The following is an 18403-nucleotide window of genomic DNA, read 5'->3' as shown; positions in this document are numbered from 1 at the left end:
ATACCTCGTTCCTTTTCTGCCGCATTATTAACATAAAAGGCAGAACATGACCAAGGAGATTTTGAGGGTTTTATCAAACCCTTTTGTAACAAACTATCAATCTCGTTTTTGCAGAATTCAACTAGTTCAGCATTCATTTGGCAAGGTCGAGATTTAGTAGGAATATCATCCTCAGAGAAGTTTTCTTCGTAAGGAAGAGTTACAATATGCCTTTTCCGGTTCCAAAAGGCACTAGGGTGATCGGCGCAAACATCAACTGCCATCTTTTCAGCAATTAATTTAATCTTTTGCTGAACTTTAGCAGACTGTAAAGTATCGAATATATTCATGCTAAGAATTTCTAATTGTAATGAATCAACATGCCTTTGTTTCATATTAATCAAGACATTAATATCTCTAGTTACGGGATTTGTAACAAAGGAATAACTTATCTTTTTATCTTGATAAGTGGCAGAAAAACTATGTTCATCTATATTATTGAACGGATAAATATCATTAATAAAAGGGGTTCCAAGTATAATTGGAGGGTATAACTGGTTTTTTACCAAAAAGAAAAAAATGAGGAATACAGACTTTATTTTGGCAAATATGAGTATTTGGCAGTTTGTACTCTATATCTAAAGCATGACCAGAAACGGATTTAACCAAATGGGTGGTCTTTTGAAAATATTTAGTTGGAATTAATCATTCCTGAATGCAACTTACATCTGCACCACTATCAATCATAGCTATATCAGTTATAGAAAAATCATTATTGATCAAAATAGTACATTTAATATACCATTTATGTGCAGTAATAATTTGCATCATACCTAAAAACAAGTCAGATTTTTCTGCAGTTGGATCAGAAGTTTCTTTTCCTTTATCATTAGAAAATTCAGAAATTTCTTTAGTCGAAAATTCAGGTAGAGAATTAATTTTCTCAATTTGAGTAATTCGGTGATCGCAAATCATTTGATTTTGCTTAAGAGACTTAATATCCCTTTTCAAATTTTCAATTTCTTCTTTTAAATCATTAAAAGAAGTATCTCTACTAGGCGTACTGGACTTTTGAAGTCTTCTATTTATTTCAGATAAAGAATAAGGTGCAAAATGTTCAAATTCGTTCTTGTATTTTTCAACAGATTTTGAATTACTATAACTAGAACTTGCAGCTAAATTAATAATTTTTTCACGAAGTTTTTCATCAGTAACTTCTTTTAAAAGTTCTATTACATTATCAGATGTAATAGTTTTTATATTTAGATTATCAAATTGTGATTGCAATTTATAAAATTCGTCACTATCACAAGTACAAATATCATCTTTGCAAGCAGTGCAAGAAGTATCAATATTTTTATTATCAGAAAAATCAATTAACTCTTCAACATAGATATGAATCCGTTTAGCCGAACATAGTCACGGTTGGGGAGAGAAACTAAGTATCTTGTATACTAAAAAGAAAATAGAATAAATACCTTGAAGGCCGAGAAGCAAGGCCCTCAAGATGAACTGAACTTCAAAACTTTTATTAATCTTCAACTGATTTACAAACTAATAAACTAAATCTTTACAAAGGGAGGTGAGAGAGAGAGAGTGTAGAGAGAGAGTAGAGAGAGGGGGGGGGTTCCGCTTCTTCCTTCTTCAAATGAAGAAGTCTCCTTATATAACAAAAAAAAAGAATCTAAAATAGTAAATTGGGTCCCACATCTGGGTCCCTACACAGTGTTTTTACTGTTGATGAACAGTGTTTCTACTGTGGATGAACAGTGTATCTACTGTTGAGTGGGTCTTGGCGGCCGGTAAGCTGTCAAGTCTTCTTTTTGTCCAAATTGTGCATTTGTTGGAGGAAATATTCCACCTTTTCTATATCTCTGTCAGATAATATTATTTCTGGCTATATTGGTTGTGTATCTTCCATAAGGTCATCACCACTTGTCTCACTTCGCATTGAAGTGTCTGATTTTTCGCACTGATCTAGTGACTGAAGCAAGTTTCTCTTCACTTCTTCCAAGTATTTATTTATCAAATCAATTTTATCTCCTTCTTGAATTGATATTCTTCGAGCAATATGTTTAACTGTGCTCTCTTCTATCATCTTCTTTTGAGGGGTCGCTACATATAATTGGATTTGTGTTTTAATGGAATCCAATAATTCTTGTCCATATAATGTTTTTGTTTTGGGATCAGTCTTCATCAATTTGTCCCAAAAATTGTTCTAGAATACTCTATATAAATAAGGGATTTGTTCTTCCGTATAACCTAATTCAGGAGTCCATTTATGGATCCAGGGGATAGAGAATTCAATAAAAAAGTAGATTTGATCAATTTTTTCTAGGTAGCAGATATGATCTGCGTGATATAACTCGGTTAGGAACGACGAAACTTTTGCCCATTCTTTGTATAACTTACGGAATGGTTCAGACAGAATTTTTGTTGTGGGACCGTGGTATGACCACCAGTTTAAAAACCAGTTAGGGATAGGTCCTGTAAATACCTTTGCACATACTTTGATAAACCAAGTATGTTTATGTCTCTCATTATTATAATAAAACACCCTATCAAATGCTTGGATATAATCCCAATAAGTAAAATTCATAGGTGATTTATTAAGGCTTATATGCCTTTCTTTCATTGTTGAAATACCCCATTCTTCAACAGATATAATCTGTTTGATAATGACTTTTGAAAAGTTATAAACGTTTTCGTTTGTGTTATAACCCGAAAAGTGCTGAAATTCTGCACTTCTTGTACTGATTAGGATAGTCTCATAATAAGTGCGGATTTTATATGATTCGTCCGGGTAGTATAATCCATTAATCAGATATCTCTGGAATATTTTCCATGGTTCTTCTTTTCGGAATCTCAGAGTTTTCAAGGAGAAATATCATTTCTCTCTTTGGTAATTTTTCGTATGACTTGATATCATCGTTGTCTTCTTCTTTAGCAATTGAAGCAAAAGTATCACTTTGCTTTTTGGATGCCAAATAAGCTTGCAGATGTCCATATAAAGGACTATCTTCTGGAATATCTTCCAGATGTATAGAATGTCCTGATGATTCACCTGTATGCGGTACCTTTGAGTTTATCAAACTCTTTTTTCCTCTTTGTATTACTGGGGAATTTGATGAGGATCCGTATGACGATCCCTGAGAATAAGTCCTACTCTGCCCCTGGTGGCCCATGAAGGGTCCATTCTGCATAAATAGCAAGTCATTATTAATTAAAAAAGATATCATAATTCTATCGCCGATATAATCTTGGCTGGGAAACTCATTTTCAATTAACTGAAGAATATTAATAACTTCATTAGAATTAGAGTAATCTTCTTCAATATTATGAATAGTGTGAGCCATAACTTTTTCAAGTATGGGTTCCTTTAAGTCTCTGTTTAAATTAATCACTTTAAGAATAGTGATCAATACCTTATCATCAAATAACATGGTATAATAATTCATAAATTATTCTAAGTAACCCCAATAATATTTAATGATTCCACACCAAATAGATTTTAGCCCCGGTTCTCGGGCACGTAATTATATTCAAAAGGATTTTTTTAGTAATAAGTGGAACCAGTTTAAAACATGGTTTTTTGATACTTATAGCAATGATGATTTGAACAATATATCTCAAGAATTTTATGAAACTTGTGCCTTGCATAATCAAATTATGTATTTTGTTCCTTGGTTTATAACAACTTATTTACCTCTTTATATAGAGGTATTGGAAAGATCTTATAAAGACGGAAGTGGTAATATTACTAAAGCAATTTATCCTCATCAAGCTCCCTTTATTCTACCTAATAATACTGGTATTACTTTCACTGCCTTTCAAAAATTTATTGATGATAACGTGACAGCTATTAGTATTGCAGAAATTAATAAATTGATTTCTCAAAACAATTACTTGGGTTTGTATGTAAAAATTTTAGGAGAACATATTGGTTCTCTTGATAAAAAACTTGATGATTTGACTATTTTAATAAAAGAAATGGGTAATAAGAAAGGACCAACTGATATTGCCTCAATTTCAGAAAGTAAAACAGTTGATCAAACTATTCATACTCATATTCAAAGACCTCATGAGATATAATATTCCATTGGTTTTAATGGATTGATCAGTTTTATATTTTGTCTTTATTATTGTTAGGCCCGATATATTTCCATTAGGAAGGATCTTTGTAATCTACTTCAAATGAAAGATTCTAACACAACAACATTATATTCTTTTTCATCCACAATTGCAAACTATTATGCAATAGTTATCCGGAGAAAATTGATCTTGTAGTATTTTCGTTTATGGTTTTGATGGTAGTCAAACTTTGGTAGTATTTGAATAATGAAAAAAAAATTAAATCTGGATGCGACTGATGCTTCACTGCAATATAGATTCAATCCGCTCCTATTCACTTCGGTGTATCATAACATATCGAGAATAAGGGGATATACGAGATGTAACAATTCCCTTGATTTGGGAGTTGTGCCACCCTATCTTTGAATGATATACAATTGAAGAGCCTAATCACGGACGCTATAGATATGGGAGAGCGGAGCATAAAGAAAAAATTATCTCAAGAAAAAACCCTTTTAATTTCATAAGTTTGTAATAAAAGAAATATATCAAAATTTCTGCTAGTTTAAAAGCACTAACATTCTTTTTATTTTTTATTTTTTAAGAAAAAAAGAAACTGGACGTTGAAGTCTTTTCAAAAATAGTGGAGGTTACTTTCTCAAAGTCATTTTCCTTTTTGGTTTTTGCAATTTGCAGTAATATTTCCCCCCTCCTTTTCCTTCCCTTTTTCTTTCTCCTTTTTATTGATTCACATTTTCCCCCTCACTTGTCTTTTTAGCTTCCAGATAATTATCACAGCACAGTGAGCACACCATAGAGACATCTATAAATGGCAAAATAAGTATTTTCTTCTTCTGTTGAAATACTCACTCGAAAATTCCCAAATCCTTCCAAAAATTTCTCCTTTTCTCTCCATTTCTAGACACCAAAAAAGGGAGAAAAAGAACCAAAAATTATTCACAATCGAATGTTTCATTCTTTCTGTATAGAGAATGGAAGCTGATGTTTCTATTCTTTCATCAAAGTAAAGAGTGATTTTTTTTTCCTTTTGAGGGGGTTTTTTCTTGAAAATTGGCTAAAGGGGTTGTGGGGTTTTTGAGATTTGGGACTCAAAGATGGTGAATTGATACTTTTTTCTTCTTTTTATAAGCTATTTATTAGAGATAATGAATTTGTGGGTATTTTGGTACTTGAGTTTTGTGTGTGTTTTGTGTACTAGAGTGTTTGGCAATGTGGTTTTGATAGGTAAGAACGTGACTTTATCATTTGAAGACATTGAAGCTAATTTTGGTGAGTTAAAAATCTTAACTTTTGCTTTGCTTCTACCCACTATTGATTTGTGTTTTAATTTTGATCTTTCTTGTAATTGATGTTTTTGTTGTATGATGGAATGGTCTGGTTAGTTTGTTTAACTTTAGTGCTTGACCTTTATTTGCTTATCAGTCAAATTTTAGCTGGTTCTCTTTTGGGGTAGTAGTTTTGTTGCTTCTGTTTTGGGGTAGGTGTTGTTGTTGTTGCTTCTGTTTATTTTCTTCCAATTTTGGGCAAATAGTTTACTGTGGCGTAGGTAAGTTAGAAAATGTGGATGGGGTATGGTTTGGTTCATGATAATTTAATGCTGGTACTATCATTGAAAAATTAGTCTTGGTGTTTTATTTTCTTTTAACATATGTTGTTTCTTTGATGCTGTTGTAATTTGTACTAAATATTTAATATCAGCTCCGTCAGCGAGGGAATCAGGCATGTGCGGGACGTTGTATGTGGCAGAGCCTTTAGATGCCTGCTCGACCTTGACTAATAAGGTTGAACCAGCTAAAAACAGCACCCATGATCCATTCTTGCTCATAATTAGGGGTCGATGTAGTTTCGAAGATAAAGTCAGACGAGCCCAAGCTGCAGGTTTCAAAGCAGCCATTATCTATGACGATGAATATGGTGATCTAGTTGCAAGTAATGACTCTTCCCTTCCTTCTGATATTATTGATTTTCAACTTACCTGCAATTTTAGATTTTACGCACATACACCCTAGTACATGTTCCTCGACACTGAGGGCACCCCCGAAGAGCGGGGGATTTCCTGACATTTTTGATTGGCTGTCTTGTATTTCTAATAAGTTGTTTAATAGTTGGCATGTTGTATCGTATACATAATATGATGGGTTGGTTTAGATTGATCCTAACCGAATGATGATGAATTACTTCTATTTAATAGAATATTCAATTCGAAGATAAAATCTCAAAATCCCAGATTTGCACAAAATCCATGTTATTTTCCTTTAACCGCTGCAAGATCAACAATTCCATAAGCTTGGGATTCCGTTGCTAACATAATTAGTTAAAGAAACTGATTCAGCTCAAACTCTCTGGTTGAAGTGTGTTATTTTACTTGATACTTAGTTATGTAAGTGGCAAGAGAATGACTTATGGGTAATTTAGTAAATGGAATATCACTGAAACTGATTCAAGTCGAATATCATCTCAGTTAATCTTGATATGTTGAGGTACAAGTAAGGTGGTGTTTTGGAAAGGCAAACAGAGTAAAGAACTCACATTGACATGGTGTACTCGCCGCGGCCTCCACAAACTTGATATGTAACATTAGGCAATCTCATCAAGAAAATGCTCGAGCTTTGCTATAAAATGTCAGGCATAGTGGAAGAAGTTGATCCATGACGAAGAAACTTTAAAGCTTTTACCTGTTATCAAGTTTCTTATAGTATTTCTTATAGGTCTATGGAGTCCTTTTTTTTAAACTTTTTTTTGATAAAGTAATGTATTGTATTAAAGGCATCAAGAAGATGCAAAAGTTACATAAGAGAGTCTTGGTTAACTCAGTAGGACAAAAAACTATTCTAGAGCCTTTAGATAACCAAGAGCAAAAATCAGAGGTTACTAAACCAATGAGAGAGAGCTAATGAAGTCTAGGAGGGGAATAATGTCATTTACAGGGGAGAGGTTACTCCAACTAAAGAGACTCATTAGACATTTAGACTTCAGGTGGCCATTGGAAGTTGAAATGCCATCAAAACATCTACGATTCCTCTCAGTCCAAAGACAACAAAAAATACAGGATGGGATCATTTGCCGGATCTTTTTGATGGATTTTTTTTTGAGAAGGTAACATATTTATATATTAATAAAAAGACTTCACTAAAAAAGTGAAGTCACCCATATTTACAAAGAAAGTGCCCATAAAACCTTGGTCATCTCACAAGGAATCTAGAACATTAAAAATGGATTCATGATCCTCCATAAACTTTCCTTTACACCAAAAATAGGAAAGAGCCAAACATTTCATCTTTATCTTCTGGATGTTACTGGACTTGTCTTCAAAACATCTTTGGTTTCTCTCTTCCCAGATTGTCCACCATATGCATACTGGAACTATTCTCCATCTCTTTTTATAGCTAGAAATGTTGCCCTCTTTATTCCAGCAAGTTAGAACATCATTAATTCTTCCCGGCATTGCCCATGAAATTCCCCTTAAGCTGATGAAGATTCTCCATAGTTGTACAGTGAGTTTGCAGTGCAAAAAAAGATGGCTAATTGTCTCTGCCTTCTCTCTACATATGTAACATCTAGAACACAGGTGGAATCCTCTTTTGATTAAGTTGTCCTGTGTTAGTACTGCCTCTTTTGCTAGTATCCATGTAAAACAAGCAACCTTGTATGGAATTTTTACTTTCCATATCATCTTCCATGGCCAACAACCAACCTGGTTGTTAGACAAGTTGAATTCCTTGTAAGCAGACCCAACAGAAAGCCTCCCCTGCCTATTCCTTTGCCATACGATAAGATCTTGATTAAAGTTGGTACCACTGAATCGCTCCAAAGTATTGTAAAAGTCAGTTACTCTTTCAATCTCCCAATCATTTAGCAATCTTTTGAATGTAAGATTCCATCCCCGATTAGTCCATGCCTCGTGTAATGTTACTTGTTGTTGCTGATTCAAGGAATATATGTCAGGAAAGAGATCCTTCAATGGTCCTTGTCCTAGCCAATTGTCATCCCACAGTGAAATTTTCCTACCATTTCCTACTTTGAACTTGGATTTGTTAATCAGTTTTGGCCACAGATTCCTAATTGACTTCCACACACTGACACCATATGGAGTTCTCACTGATTTGGTTGTCCATTTTCCTTCCGTTCCGTATTTCTCCGTAACAACCTTCGTCCACAGTGATTGTTCATCTGCTGCAAACTTCCATAGCCACTTCATCATCAAACTCTGATTTTGAATTCTTATGTTTTTTATTCTCAGTCCCCCTGCCTTTTTGCTAGTAGTCACAGAGCTCCAATTAACCAGGTGGAAATTCTTCTTCTCACTGTTGCCTTCCCATAGGAAATTCCTTCTTAAGGCATCAATTCTCTTCACTACATTGACTGGGATTGGAAAAAGAGACATCATATAAGTAGGCAAGGCATCTAGTACAGAGTTAATCAGAGTTAGTCTGCCCCCCATAGATAGATAATGATTCTTCCAATTTGCTAGCTTCTTTTCACACTTCTCCAACACTCCATTCCAAATTCCTTTTGACTTACTCTTGGCTCCTAATGGCATCCCCAGATATACAGTAGGCAGTTCACCTACATTCCCGCCTAGAATATCAGCAAGACTTTGTAATTCCATTACCTCATTTACGGGATAAATGAAGCTTTTGTACCAATTTATGCGTAGTCCAGAAGTGGCTTCAAAAAGAATGAATATCACCCTTAGTACTTTCAGTTGTTCTCTATCAGCTTCACAGAACACCAAAGTATCATCAGCATACTGCAAATGTGAAATCCTCATGTTGCTATCAGCCCTGCAATAAACCTTGAAGCCTCTGATCCAATTGTTTGTCTGTGCTCTTTTTAGCATATCGTTCAAAACTTCCATAGCAATAATGAATAAGAAAGGGGAAAGGGGATCCCCTTGTCTCAGACCCCTCTTGGGAAGGGAAAAAACCAGCTGGGGCTCATTGATGAGTACAAAGAAGCTTACAGTTGAGATGCAGTATTTTATCCAGTTAATCCATCTTCCACTAAAGCCCATTTTCCTTAGTGTTTCAAGCAGAAACTTCGAATTCAAATGATCATATGCTTTCTTTATATCCAGTTTATTGACCACCCTTTTTAGCCTCTCAGTCAGTAACTTGGAGATAGTTTTGTATATACTACCTATCAGACTGATAGGCCTGAAATCTCTCAGTTCTTTGGCCACAGCTTCTTAGGAATCAGAGCGACAAAAGTGGCATTAAGGCTCTTTTCAAAGATTCCATGTTCATAAAAAATCTGAACAGCAGCTACCACATCCTTTTTAACCACTTCTTAGCAGGTAGTGAGAAAGGCCATTGTGAAACCATCTGGACCTGGTGTTTTGTCACTTGCACATGCCTTAACACTGTCCCATATTTCCTGCTCTCCAAATGGACTCTCCAGCATTGAGTTATCCTCTGTTGTGATCATCTGGTTGTTTCTGATGGAACCTATTGGTCTCCACTCCTCTTCTTCTGTGTATAGGTTTTGATAGAATCTAATCACCTCCTTCTTGATGTCTTCCGCGTTTTGCAGAGATTCCCCTTCTACTATCAACTGAGCTATATTATTAAATCTCCTGTGAGCATTGGCTGTTCTGTGGAAGAAATTGGTGTTCCTATCTCCCTCTTTTAACCAAAGGGCCCTGGATCTTTGTCTCCATGCTACTTCTTCATGATTTGCAATCTCCTCAAACTCCATGGTCAATGTGGTTTTTGTAAATATTTCCTCCTCTGTCAAGCTTCTCCGGTCATGTAACTCCTCCAGCACTACAAGTTGGTTGAAGATACTTGCTTTCTGTAATGCTAAGTTGCCTTGTAGAGTTTTGCTCCATTCCTTTAACTTTGTCTTCAAGTATTTAAGCTTCAAAGTTAGAATGAAATCTGGCCTTCCTTCACAGGTGAAAGACTTCCACCATTCTTCAATTCTGTCTTTGAATCCTTCAGTGTCCAACCACCAGTTCTCAAATTTAAAGTATGATTTAACTGGATCCCAACTACCACATTGCAGCATCAATGGGAAATGATATGAGGTAACTCTCTGAAGCAGTGATTGCTTTATGTTTCTAAAATCTTCATTCCAGTCAGCAGGAATCAAGAATCTATCCAATCTGGCTGCTATTATATGTCTGTCGCCTTTTCTCCGTGTGTACTCTCCTCCTGATAATTGGATGTCTATCAGTTCCATGTCTTCAATGAAGTTTGAAAAGTCGGTCATAGCTCTTGTGAATCTGGAACAATTTTTCTTCTCTGATGGGTACCTTACAGTATTGAAGTCCCCACATACCACCCAAGGTCCATTAAAGAGACCTCTTGCACCTGCTAGCTCCCACCATACTTCCTCCCTCTTTTTTCTATCATTAGGAGCATACACAGCTGACAGATGCCATGTATATTCCTGAGTCTTGCCTGAAAATTTACATGTATCTGTATGTGATCCAACACAACATACCTCGCCATCCCACATTACTACAATACCGCCTCTAGTCCCACTAGCTTCCAGCTTAGCAAATTTCACCCATCTATGACCCCATAATTCTTTACAATCTCCCTAATATCCCCTTCTATTTTAGATTCTTGGAAGCAAAAGATTTCTGCCTTCCAGCTGAGTATCAAACTTTTAATCAATCTCCTTTTCCTGACTCTATTAAATCCCCTAACATTCCATGATATGATATTCACTGACATTGGCTATGGCTGATGATGCTTCCCCCTGCTTCTAGTTCCATTGCTCTTGAAATTACTTCCAATATCCAGACCTTTCAGCTCTTTGAATCCCTTCTTCATTATAGTCTGGACAATGTAAGTAACTTCTTTCCCTTTGTTCGCTTGCCTTCTATTGTCAATTTTCATGTAAAGTTCCAATGCTTCTCTCTCACATCCACTAAAATCCACCCCAAATTCTTTGCTCAATCTGATGATATTCTGATGCACCCAAATTGATGCTTCAAATTCCAGGTCTTCTTCTGCCTCTAAGTTTTGATGGTTTAGAGGCACAACTTCTTCAATTGCCTAGTTCACAAACATATCAAATTCTTTTGACTGCATGTGCATGTTGTTGTATTCCTCTGAATTTTGTCCCTTCCCTTCGTGCTCAGCAAGAATCAACATTGCATTATCTTCAGGAGTAGCTTCTTGTTGATTTTCTTTATCTCCATCATCCTCCCTCTCTTTTTCCTCTTCTTGTGAGCTGACGATGTTGCTTTCCTTTGGTTCCTCCAAAACAATGGTTGTTTAATTTACCACAGAAGGTTCAAACTGAATAGATGTTATCTCTTCATTAAAGGGATCTGGCATGTGTTTTGTGAATGGTGTTTTAAAAGCCTTCTCTTCAGATATAATTTGAGCCAATGAATCTGGGCCCAAATCCTTTTTGTTGTAGTGCTGCGAAGCCCTATTAGTACTCATTAAAGAGTCACATGACTGGTCAGTTGCTCTTTTAGGGATAGGCTGAACCTGCTTTGAGCTACCCACATGTTCCATCAAAACACATGTAGCTACTCCCCCTGCTGGCTGCTTGACTGCAGCACCGCCGTACGTACTCACCGAAGCTTCACACCAGATCTGAATCTAAAAGACTACCCCTTCACATTCTATTTTCACTGTTTTTGGTACTGCAGATCCATCTCCTCTCATCTTTATTCTTGCCCATTTCAAATGATTTTTTAGTTCTGTTTCCTCCTCAGTTTCAATCCAGCCACCACAAAATTCCCCAACTTCTTTGAAAACTTTTTGAGACCATAGATGTAGTGGAAGTCCTACTAGTCTAATCCATACATGATTCATCATTTTATTTCTTGGAACAGACCCCACCATCGGATTCCACCATTGGAGCTTAACTTTGTGTTTCTTCCAATACCATTCGCTTCTCAGTACATGGTCAGCGATTAGCTTCGAAGGGAATTCGAAGAGAAACCTATTTTGGTGCATCTCGTAAATGATGATACCATGTGCTTGCTTCCAAGAATTTGCTGCCTATTTACGAACTTCCGATAAGGTTGCAATTTCGGAGCTTTCTTCTGTAATGAATCCCACCAGACACCTACCTAGCAGATCATTGTGTGTTAAATCTCCAGAAATGTGTATAATATCTCCTTCTTGTTGGACCTCCGCTTCCTTCATTTCTCTGCTTGCCCACTTATGATTTCTGACTGTGTTTGAATACAGAAGTCCTTCAATGACTTTTGGAGCGATAATTGTATTCCTCCATACCCCGCCATTCATGAACCTTTCTATTTTTGCTGCAACATCTGACCAACTTGAATTGAATGCCACCTCCGGAACATTAATAATTCCCCTGCCTTGGACTTTAATGATGGTTATATAACGACCATGTTTGTTGTAGTTCTTCGCACAACTTATTTCTGAGAAATTTTCCTTGATTTTCTATCTTTTCACATGATTTCCTTTCACCTTCGAAGCTTCCTTCAGATTTTCACACAACCATACCATCGTCTTCATGCTGAACGTCGATCTTCTAATTAGGCTTCTCCCTCTCTCTGTCCATTCAAACCATTCTTCCGCATTTGTTGAGCATCTCCCTATTTCATATGACTTGAAGCCCATTGCAAAATAGATGATGTTGTTCTCCCTCATTGTAGGATTTTCCCGTTGGATAGGATGGGCAATTGATTTGTCAGCAATAAATGCTGTTAGAAAGTCCCCGTAATCTTGTGTTCCTTTGCCGGAAAATAGAAGTGTTCAGAATTTGGTGAAACTGGAATGGGTCTGGTCGGACACGCCTAGTGATTAGGCTGAGTGGAGAAATTTTTTTGAAAAAGAGGCCTGGAATCTGGTATTTTGTCGCCGGAAAATAGAAAAGTATTCAGATTTTGATGAAAAAGGGATGGGTTGGGTCGGAAAAGGCTGTTGAGCAGGCTGGTTGAAGAAAAAAATTTGAAAAGTGGTCGGGATTAGCCACATGCGCCGGCGCGTGGCTCAGATCTCGCCGGAAAAAGGCTGGACTGTTTCGCGCGTGACGGCGCGTGGAGATCTTGTTGCCGGAAATAAGTGCTGGGGTTTGGTCGGTTTGGGGTTGGTTCTCGCTGAGGGAGATGAGGTCGTCGGAAAAAGTATGTAGCAAAGCATCTCCGATAGCTTTACATATCACTGTTCTTGAGAGAGTTTGAAACATCATTTGCCAGATTTTTTTTTTAACCTTTTTTTGGTGAGAAGGAGCCTATGCAGGCTTCTAGTTGTCTCTGTAAAAAGTAGTGTTGTCTATGGAGTCCTTTTTTTTTGGTGAGAAGGAGCCTATGCATGGCTTCTAATTGTCTCTGTAAAAAGTAGTGTTGTCTAAAAGTATTCTTATGAATAAATGGATATTTTGATGAGTATAATCATTCCTATCTTCTTAATAGACCATAATGATTGTGTGGCTTGAACTGGATATCTTTTTGAGGAGGTCTATAAACCTTTTATTTTGTTGCACTTTCTTCTTGCATAATGTAGGCATTAGTTGATAGAATCGATTGAAGAATAAATAAGCAGTAACTCATATGTTTCCTTTTCAACTAGGATAAAAGTTTTAGAAACAGCAAAAAATGGCAGGATAATAGTTCAAGTTTCTTTTTTTTTTTTTTTTTCCGTTTGATAAGTGATGATCATATGTTATGTCTATTTTCAGCTGAAGACTTTTGGTTAGTAACTGGTAACTGGGTGAAAAGTGCATTTTGACGAATTAGCAAATTTTCGCTAACACTGGCTAGTGTTTTTTGCTAGGCTGATCTTTTAGATAAGGTGATAAGTTATTGACGTTTTGAGACTTAAGTCCCATGTGTACAAAAAGTAGACAGCCTACATGAAAATGTGAGATTCGAGCTCAAGTTTTATATACAAGGTTTCCCAACTGTGCTTTGTATAAATGGATACCATCCTCTCACTAAAAGAACTAGCTTCAAGATTTTTGAAGTCGGCTTGTTCGTATGTTGAACTTCTATAGATGTCCCTCTCTCTCTCTCCACTGGGTGGGGGATGGTGTCTTATAATAAAGCTGTCGTGAAAATGAGATTCGAGCTCAAGTTACAAGGTTTCTCAACTGTTTTTTGTATAAATGGATGCCATCCTCTCACTAAAAGAATTAGCTTCAAGATATTTGAAGCCGGCTTGTTTGTTTATGTTTGAATTGTGTGACCTTCGTATCTAAAGCTTAAGTTGTTGGAGATATCATACTTTTGATTATTCTCAAATCTCCCCCCCCCCCCCCCAAAAAAAAAAAAAACCCTAAATCAAACATGTTTGTTAATTTGGTAGCTATGGATTTGAACCTAGTACCTCTCTTGCTTTAATACCACGTTAAATTGTCTGGTCATTCATCTAAAAGCTTATGTTGCTAGAAAGAGCATATTCTTAATTAGTTGTATTATGTCTCAACAGTTTATAGCAAAGCTCAAACAAGTACAATGTGATCTTGGTTGGCAAGTGTTTGAATTGTCAGCGTTACAGATACATCTTCTGGGTTTGGCTTAGCCTGTAGTTTTTAGTGGTATCATAAATTTCATTCCTGATATCTAGGAACTAGGAGACAATTATACCACTGGCCCTTTTTCATCTCTTGCTTCCTTTTGCTAGTTTTTAGAACTGTTGAAATCAAAGTGTTTAACTTAACTAGTCACATGGTACAGTGGCAGGAAACTCTGATGGTGTGAAGATACTCGCGGTGTTTGTTTCTAGAGTATCAGGAGAAAAAATTACAAAGTATGCTGGTGACAGTGATGTGGAAGTATGGATAATCCCGAGCTTTGAAAACTCTGCCTGGTCGATCATGGCTATATCATTTATTTCGTTGCTCGCAATGTCAGCAGTACTCGCTACCTGCTTCTTTATCCGTAGACATCGGATACGAAGAGAACGCCCCCGGGCCTCACGTGTTCGTGAATTTCATGGAATGAGTAGTCGTCTGGTGAAAGCAATGCCAAGTTTGATATTTACATCAGTTCTGGAGGATAATTGTACATCTGTAACATGTGCTATATGTCTTGAAGACTATAGTGTGGGAGACAAGCTTAGAATTCTTCCATGCCGCCACAGTAAGTTTATCTCTCTTCCTGACGTCATCATAGTTTACATCAGGGTTGGTGCTGTGCACTGTTAGTAGATATTTCATTTTTTGTGACTTTTTTGGGGAATTTAAATGACTTCCCCCTCATCTACGACTTACAGCCAATCGCAACCTCAGCACAGGCAGCATTTTGATTGATGTTGTGTGCGTAGGTCTTGATGGTTAACTGCTAAAATTGCTTAAGGATTTTTTTTGCTTTTTGGACGAAAACTGTATTACTCAATCCCAGTACTGTTAGTTGCTTTGGCTATTAACCTGTGTGCCTCAATCCCAATCCTGTTAGTTGCTTTGGCTATTACGGACAAACGTTATGATGAGATTTTGCAGATTTATAACTCTACCAAACTTCATAATTTTACTTTATAAAATAAATAGATATTATTCTACCACAATTTTTGGATTGAAGGAATTGTATATAGCATTTCCACTCCAAGGACTTTCTTAAATCGCACAAAACGTTGCATTTTAGTATATATTCAAATCTGTAAAACATTGCTTCAGGAGCGAATTGGAATTAGTGGTGTCAAAGTGGATCAGAAAACCATAGTCTAAAGCCGTTGCAATATATCCTGTTTCTGAAGCTTTCCTAACCAAAAAAAAGATTGTGGAAGTGGTCGGTCACCTGAGTTAATTTCTTTGGGAGGTATCACAAGTCACTAAGCTGCCATTTTATCCGAGTCTCTAACTAAGGCAGCCGAGAGAAGCATTAAATTCTGATATGTTAGGTAAATTTGTATTTTCTATAGGTAATGCAATTACATCGAAGAAACATTTCCAGGAGTGTTGTTGCTCTTTTGTGCTTTTCACTTTTGAAAGAAGTTAAGAAATGGACCTTGGACCTAACTCAACCCCAAAAGCTAGCTCCATGAGGTAAGAATTGCCGAAAGACCATATAAGGGGACAATCCATTTCCTCCTCCACCAATGTGGGGCACTTAAGACGACAAAACATGGGGGCCCAACGAATAGGAATGGGTTTGGCTCTACTACAATGTTAAGAATTGGACCTTGGGTCTAACTCAATCCAAAAGCTAGCTCATAAACTAGGGATTGCCCAAAGATTCATATAAGGAGACTTAACAATTTAGGATACTTAACAAAAGTCTAGAGTAAATCTCAAAATTTATATTCTGGGTCTGTTTGGCTTTTTTTATGAACATTATGATTATCATTGTCAAGATGCTAGCGGAACCTGATATAAATGTTGTTGCCTGTTGCTACCGAATCTTTAGGAGCATTTTAAATTTCTATCTCGTAGGAAATGCACTAATTTAGTATGTTTATGGGGGATTTACGTAACTCTTTAGTTAATAGGAAAAACTTTAGGCAGTAATTTGTTGATATTTGCCATCCTGTGTGTTTTAATAGATTTCCTCTCTATTGGAATTTTGCAGAATTTCACGCTATGTGCGTTGATGCTTGGCTTACATCATGGAGAACATTTTGCCCTGTCTGTAAACGTGATGCAAGAACCAGCAATGGAGATCCTCCAGCATCAGAATCCACACCATTGCTTTCTTCCAGTCTAGCTTCTCTATCTTCATTGTCATCGTCTTTAGCTTCATCATCATCAGCAATACAAATAGGCCCAGGAGGATCATTCCGATCCCCTTCAATTTCTCGTCCTCAATCAATCTCTACTACTCCTTATAACCGCCAGTCACTTCAGTCCTACCATCAGTCTCCTCATCTTACTATAAGTCGCAGTTCACTTGACCTTCAAAATGCATCTTCCCAGAGATCTTGTGCGTCTGCTTTTTTGATTTCCTCTCACTCATTGGGGCTATCTCCTCTTAATTCAAGATACATGTCTCCATATGTTCCTAGTCCAGGAAATGCCTCGTCGAGTTATATTGGATCCTCAAGTCGGTATCCAAACCCTCTACGTCATAGTGAGTCAACCACTAGCTTTTCACCATTTGCTTCAGCTCAGTCTCTTCCGGGATGTGAGTCATGATCTGTTGAATCTGGGGTCAAGCTTGTGCTACCCTGTTTACAGGGATCAATGTGGTTGGGTTGTTTGCACCTCAAATCAAACACCTAAAGTCTTTAAAGATCAGCAGCTTTGACACATTGGCAGATGGAGGAATACGGACAGGAACCTCTAGATTTGTACATTATCGCGTGACATTCCCTTATGTTGGTTAAAGGAGGGATATATTCGGTTTTTATTTTGAGGTATTTATGAGTGTACACACGAAAAGAAATGGGTGTTCATACTGTATGCAGTTTGCCCCCTTTACATATCCTTCTTGTTTGTTGTTTTGCTTTTTGTTTATCTAGTGTTATTGATGTTCTTAGGAGTCTCCTTTGCTAGATGGTTTAGGTCTTTTAGTTGAAACATCTCGCTTAGAGCTCGAGCTTGTATGTAGATAAATGTTATGGAGGTGACTTTGTTGTATGTTTGAGCAGGATACTTTTGTTAGGTCATGAATTCAGTAGAATACGTGTTTTTTGGGTGTGGGTGCTGGGGGATTAAGGGTGGCCTTTTGAAGAGAATTCAGTATATGTGGTTTAAATTTTTTTCCCTATTCTTGAATACAAAATATTGTTATTTGTCTATTTACGTGCAGATCCTGGAAACAGCCTCTCTACCCTTCGGGGTAGGGGTAAGGTCTGCGTACATATTACCCTCCCCAGACCCCACTTGTGGGATTATACTGGGTCGTTGTTGTTGTTGTTGTTGTCTATTTACATGCAGAAGAGATGCTATCAGATGAAGACAGAACTTTTACTTATCTAAATAACAATTAAGTGGCGAAGTTACATGTCGCGTCGAAAAATTACATTGCGTTTGTTAAGTAAAACTATTACTTTTAGAGGTATATAATATATATTGAATATCCTTTGTCGGAGAATTTTTTCACATTTTTCAAGTTTGAACACCCTTGAGGAAATTTCTAGTTCCGCCACTGTGAAGCAGTATCAGTATCGACCAAGAATTTCTTTAGATAAACAAATCCATTTTGCAAGTTCATTATTATATAAAAAACAAAAGTTCATTATTACGTGTAGTTTCTACAAGAAGAATTAACCTAAATAGCCGCCCACCCTACCATTTAAACTAAAAATAACTGGTGAATGTATAATATATGCATAATTTATATATTACATGTGTATAATTATGTATAATCTATGTATATTGCTAGAAAAAGTAAGCAATTAATATGACCAGCTATTTGTATAAAGATCCGATGGACTATTTTCCAATCTCTTCCCTTTTCACTACAATTTTTGATGTAGGATCTTCTGTAAAAATTGTGTGGGATAGCCACTTT

The 18403-nt window shown here is 36.6% G+C and overlaps 1 protein-coding gene across 1 annotated transcript; it reads left to right on the top strand.

Moving 5' to 3' along the window:
- Positions 1-4815: 4815 nt before the first annotated feature.
- Positions 4816-17685, top strand: LOC107831702 (receptor homology region, transmembrane domain- and RING domain-containing protein 2). Its single transcript, XM_016659490.2, has 4 exons — positions 4816-5340; positions 5770-6000; positions 14690-15094; positions 16520-17685. Exons 1-4 carry the CDS (start codon positions 5217-5219, stop codon positions 17080-17082), a joined length of 1323 nt encoding a protein of 440 aa, XP_016514976.1. The 5' UTR covers positions 4816-5216; the 3' UTR covers positions 17083-17685.
- Positions 17686-18403: the final 718 nt, after the last annotated feature.

Source organism: Nicotiana tabacum, chromosome 6 (genome assembly GCF_000715075.1).
Source record: "Nicotiana tabacum cultivar K326 chromosome 6, ASM71507v2, whole genome shotgun sequence".
Taxonomy (NCBI): Eukaryota; Viridiplantae; Streptophyta; class Magnoliopsida; order Solanales; family Solanaceae; genus Nicotiana; species Nicotiana tabacum.
The sequence above is the reverse complement of the archived record's forward strand: the minus strand, read 5'-3'. Positions and strand labels throughout refer to the sequence as shown.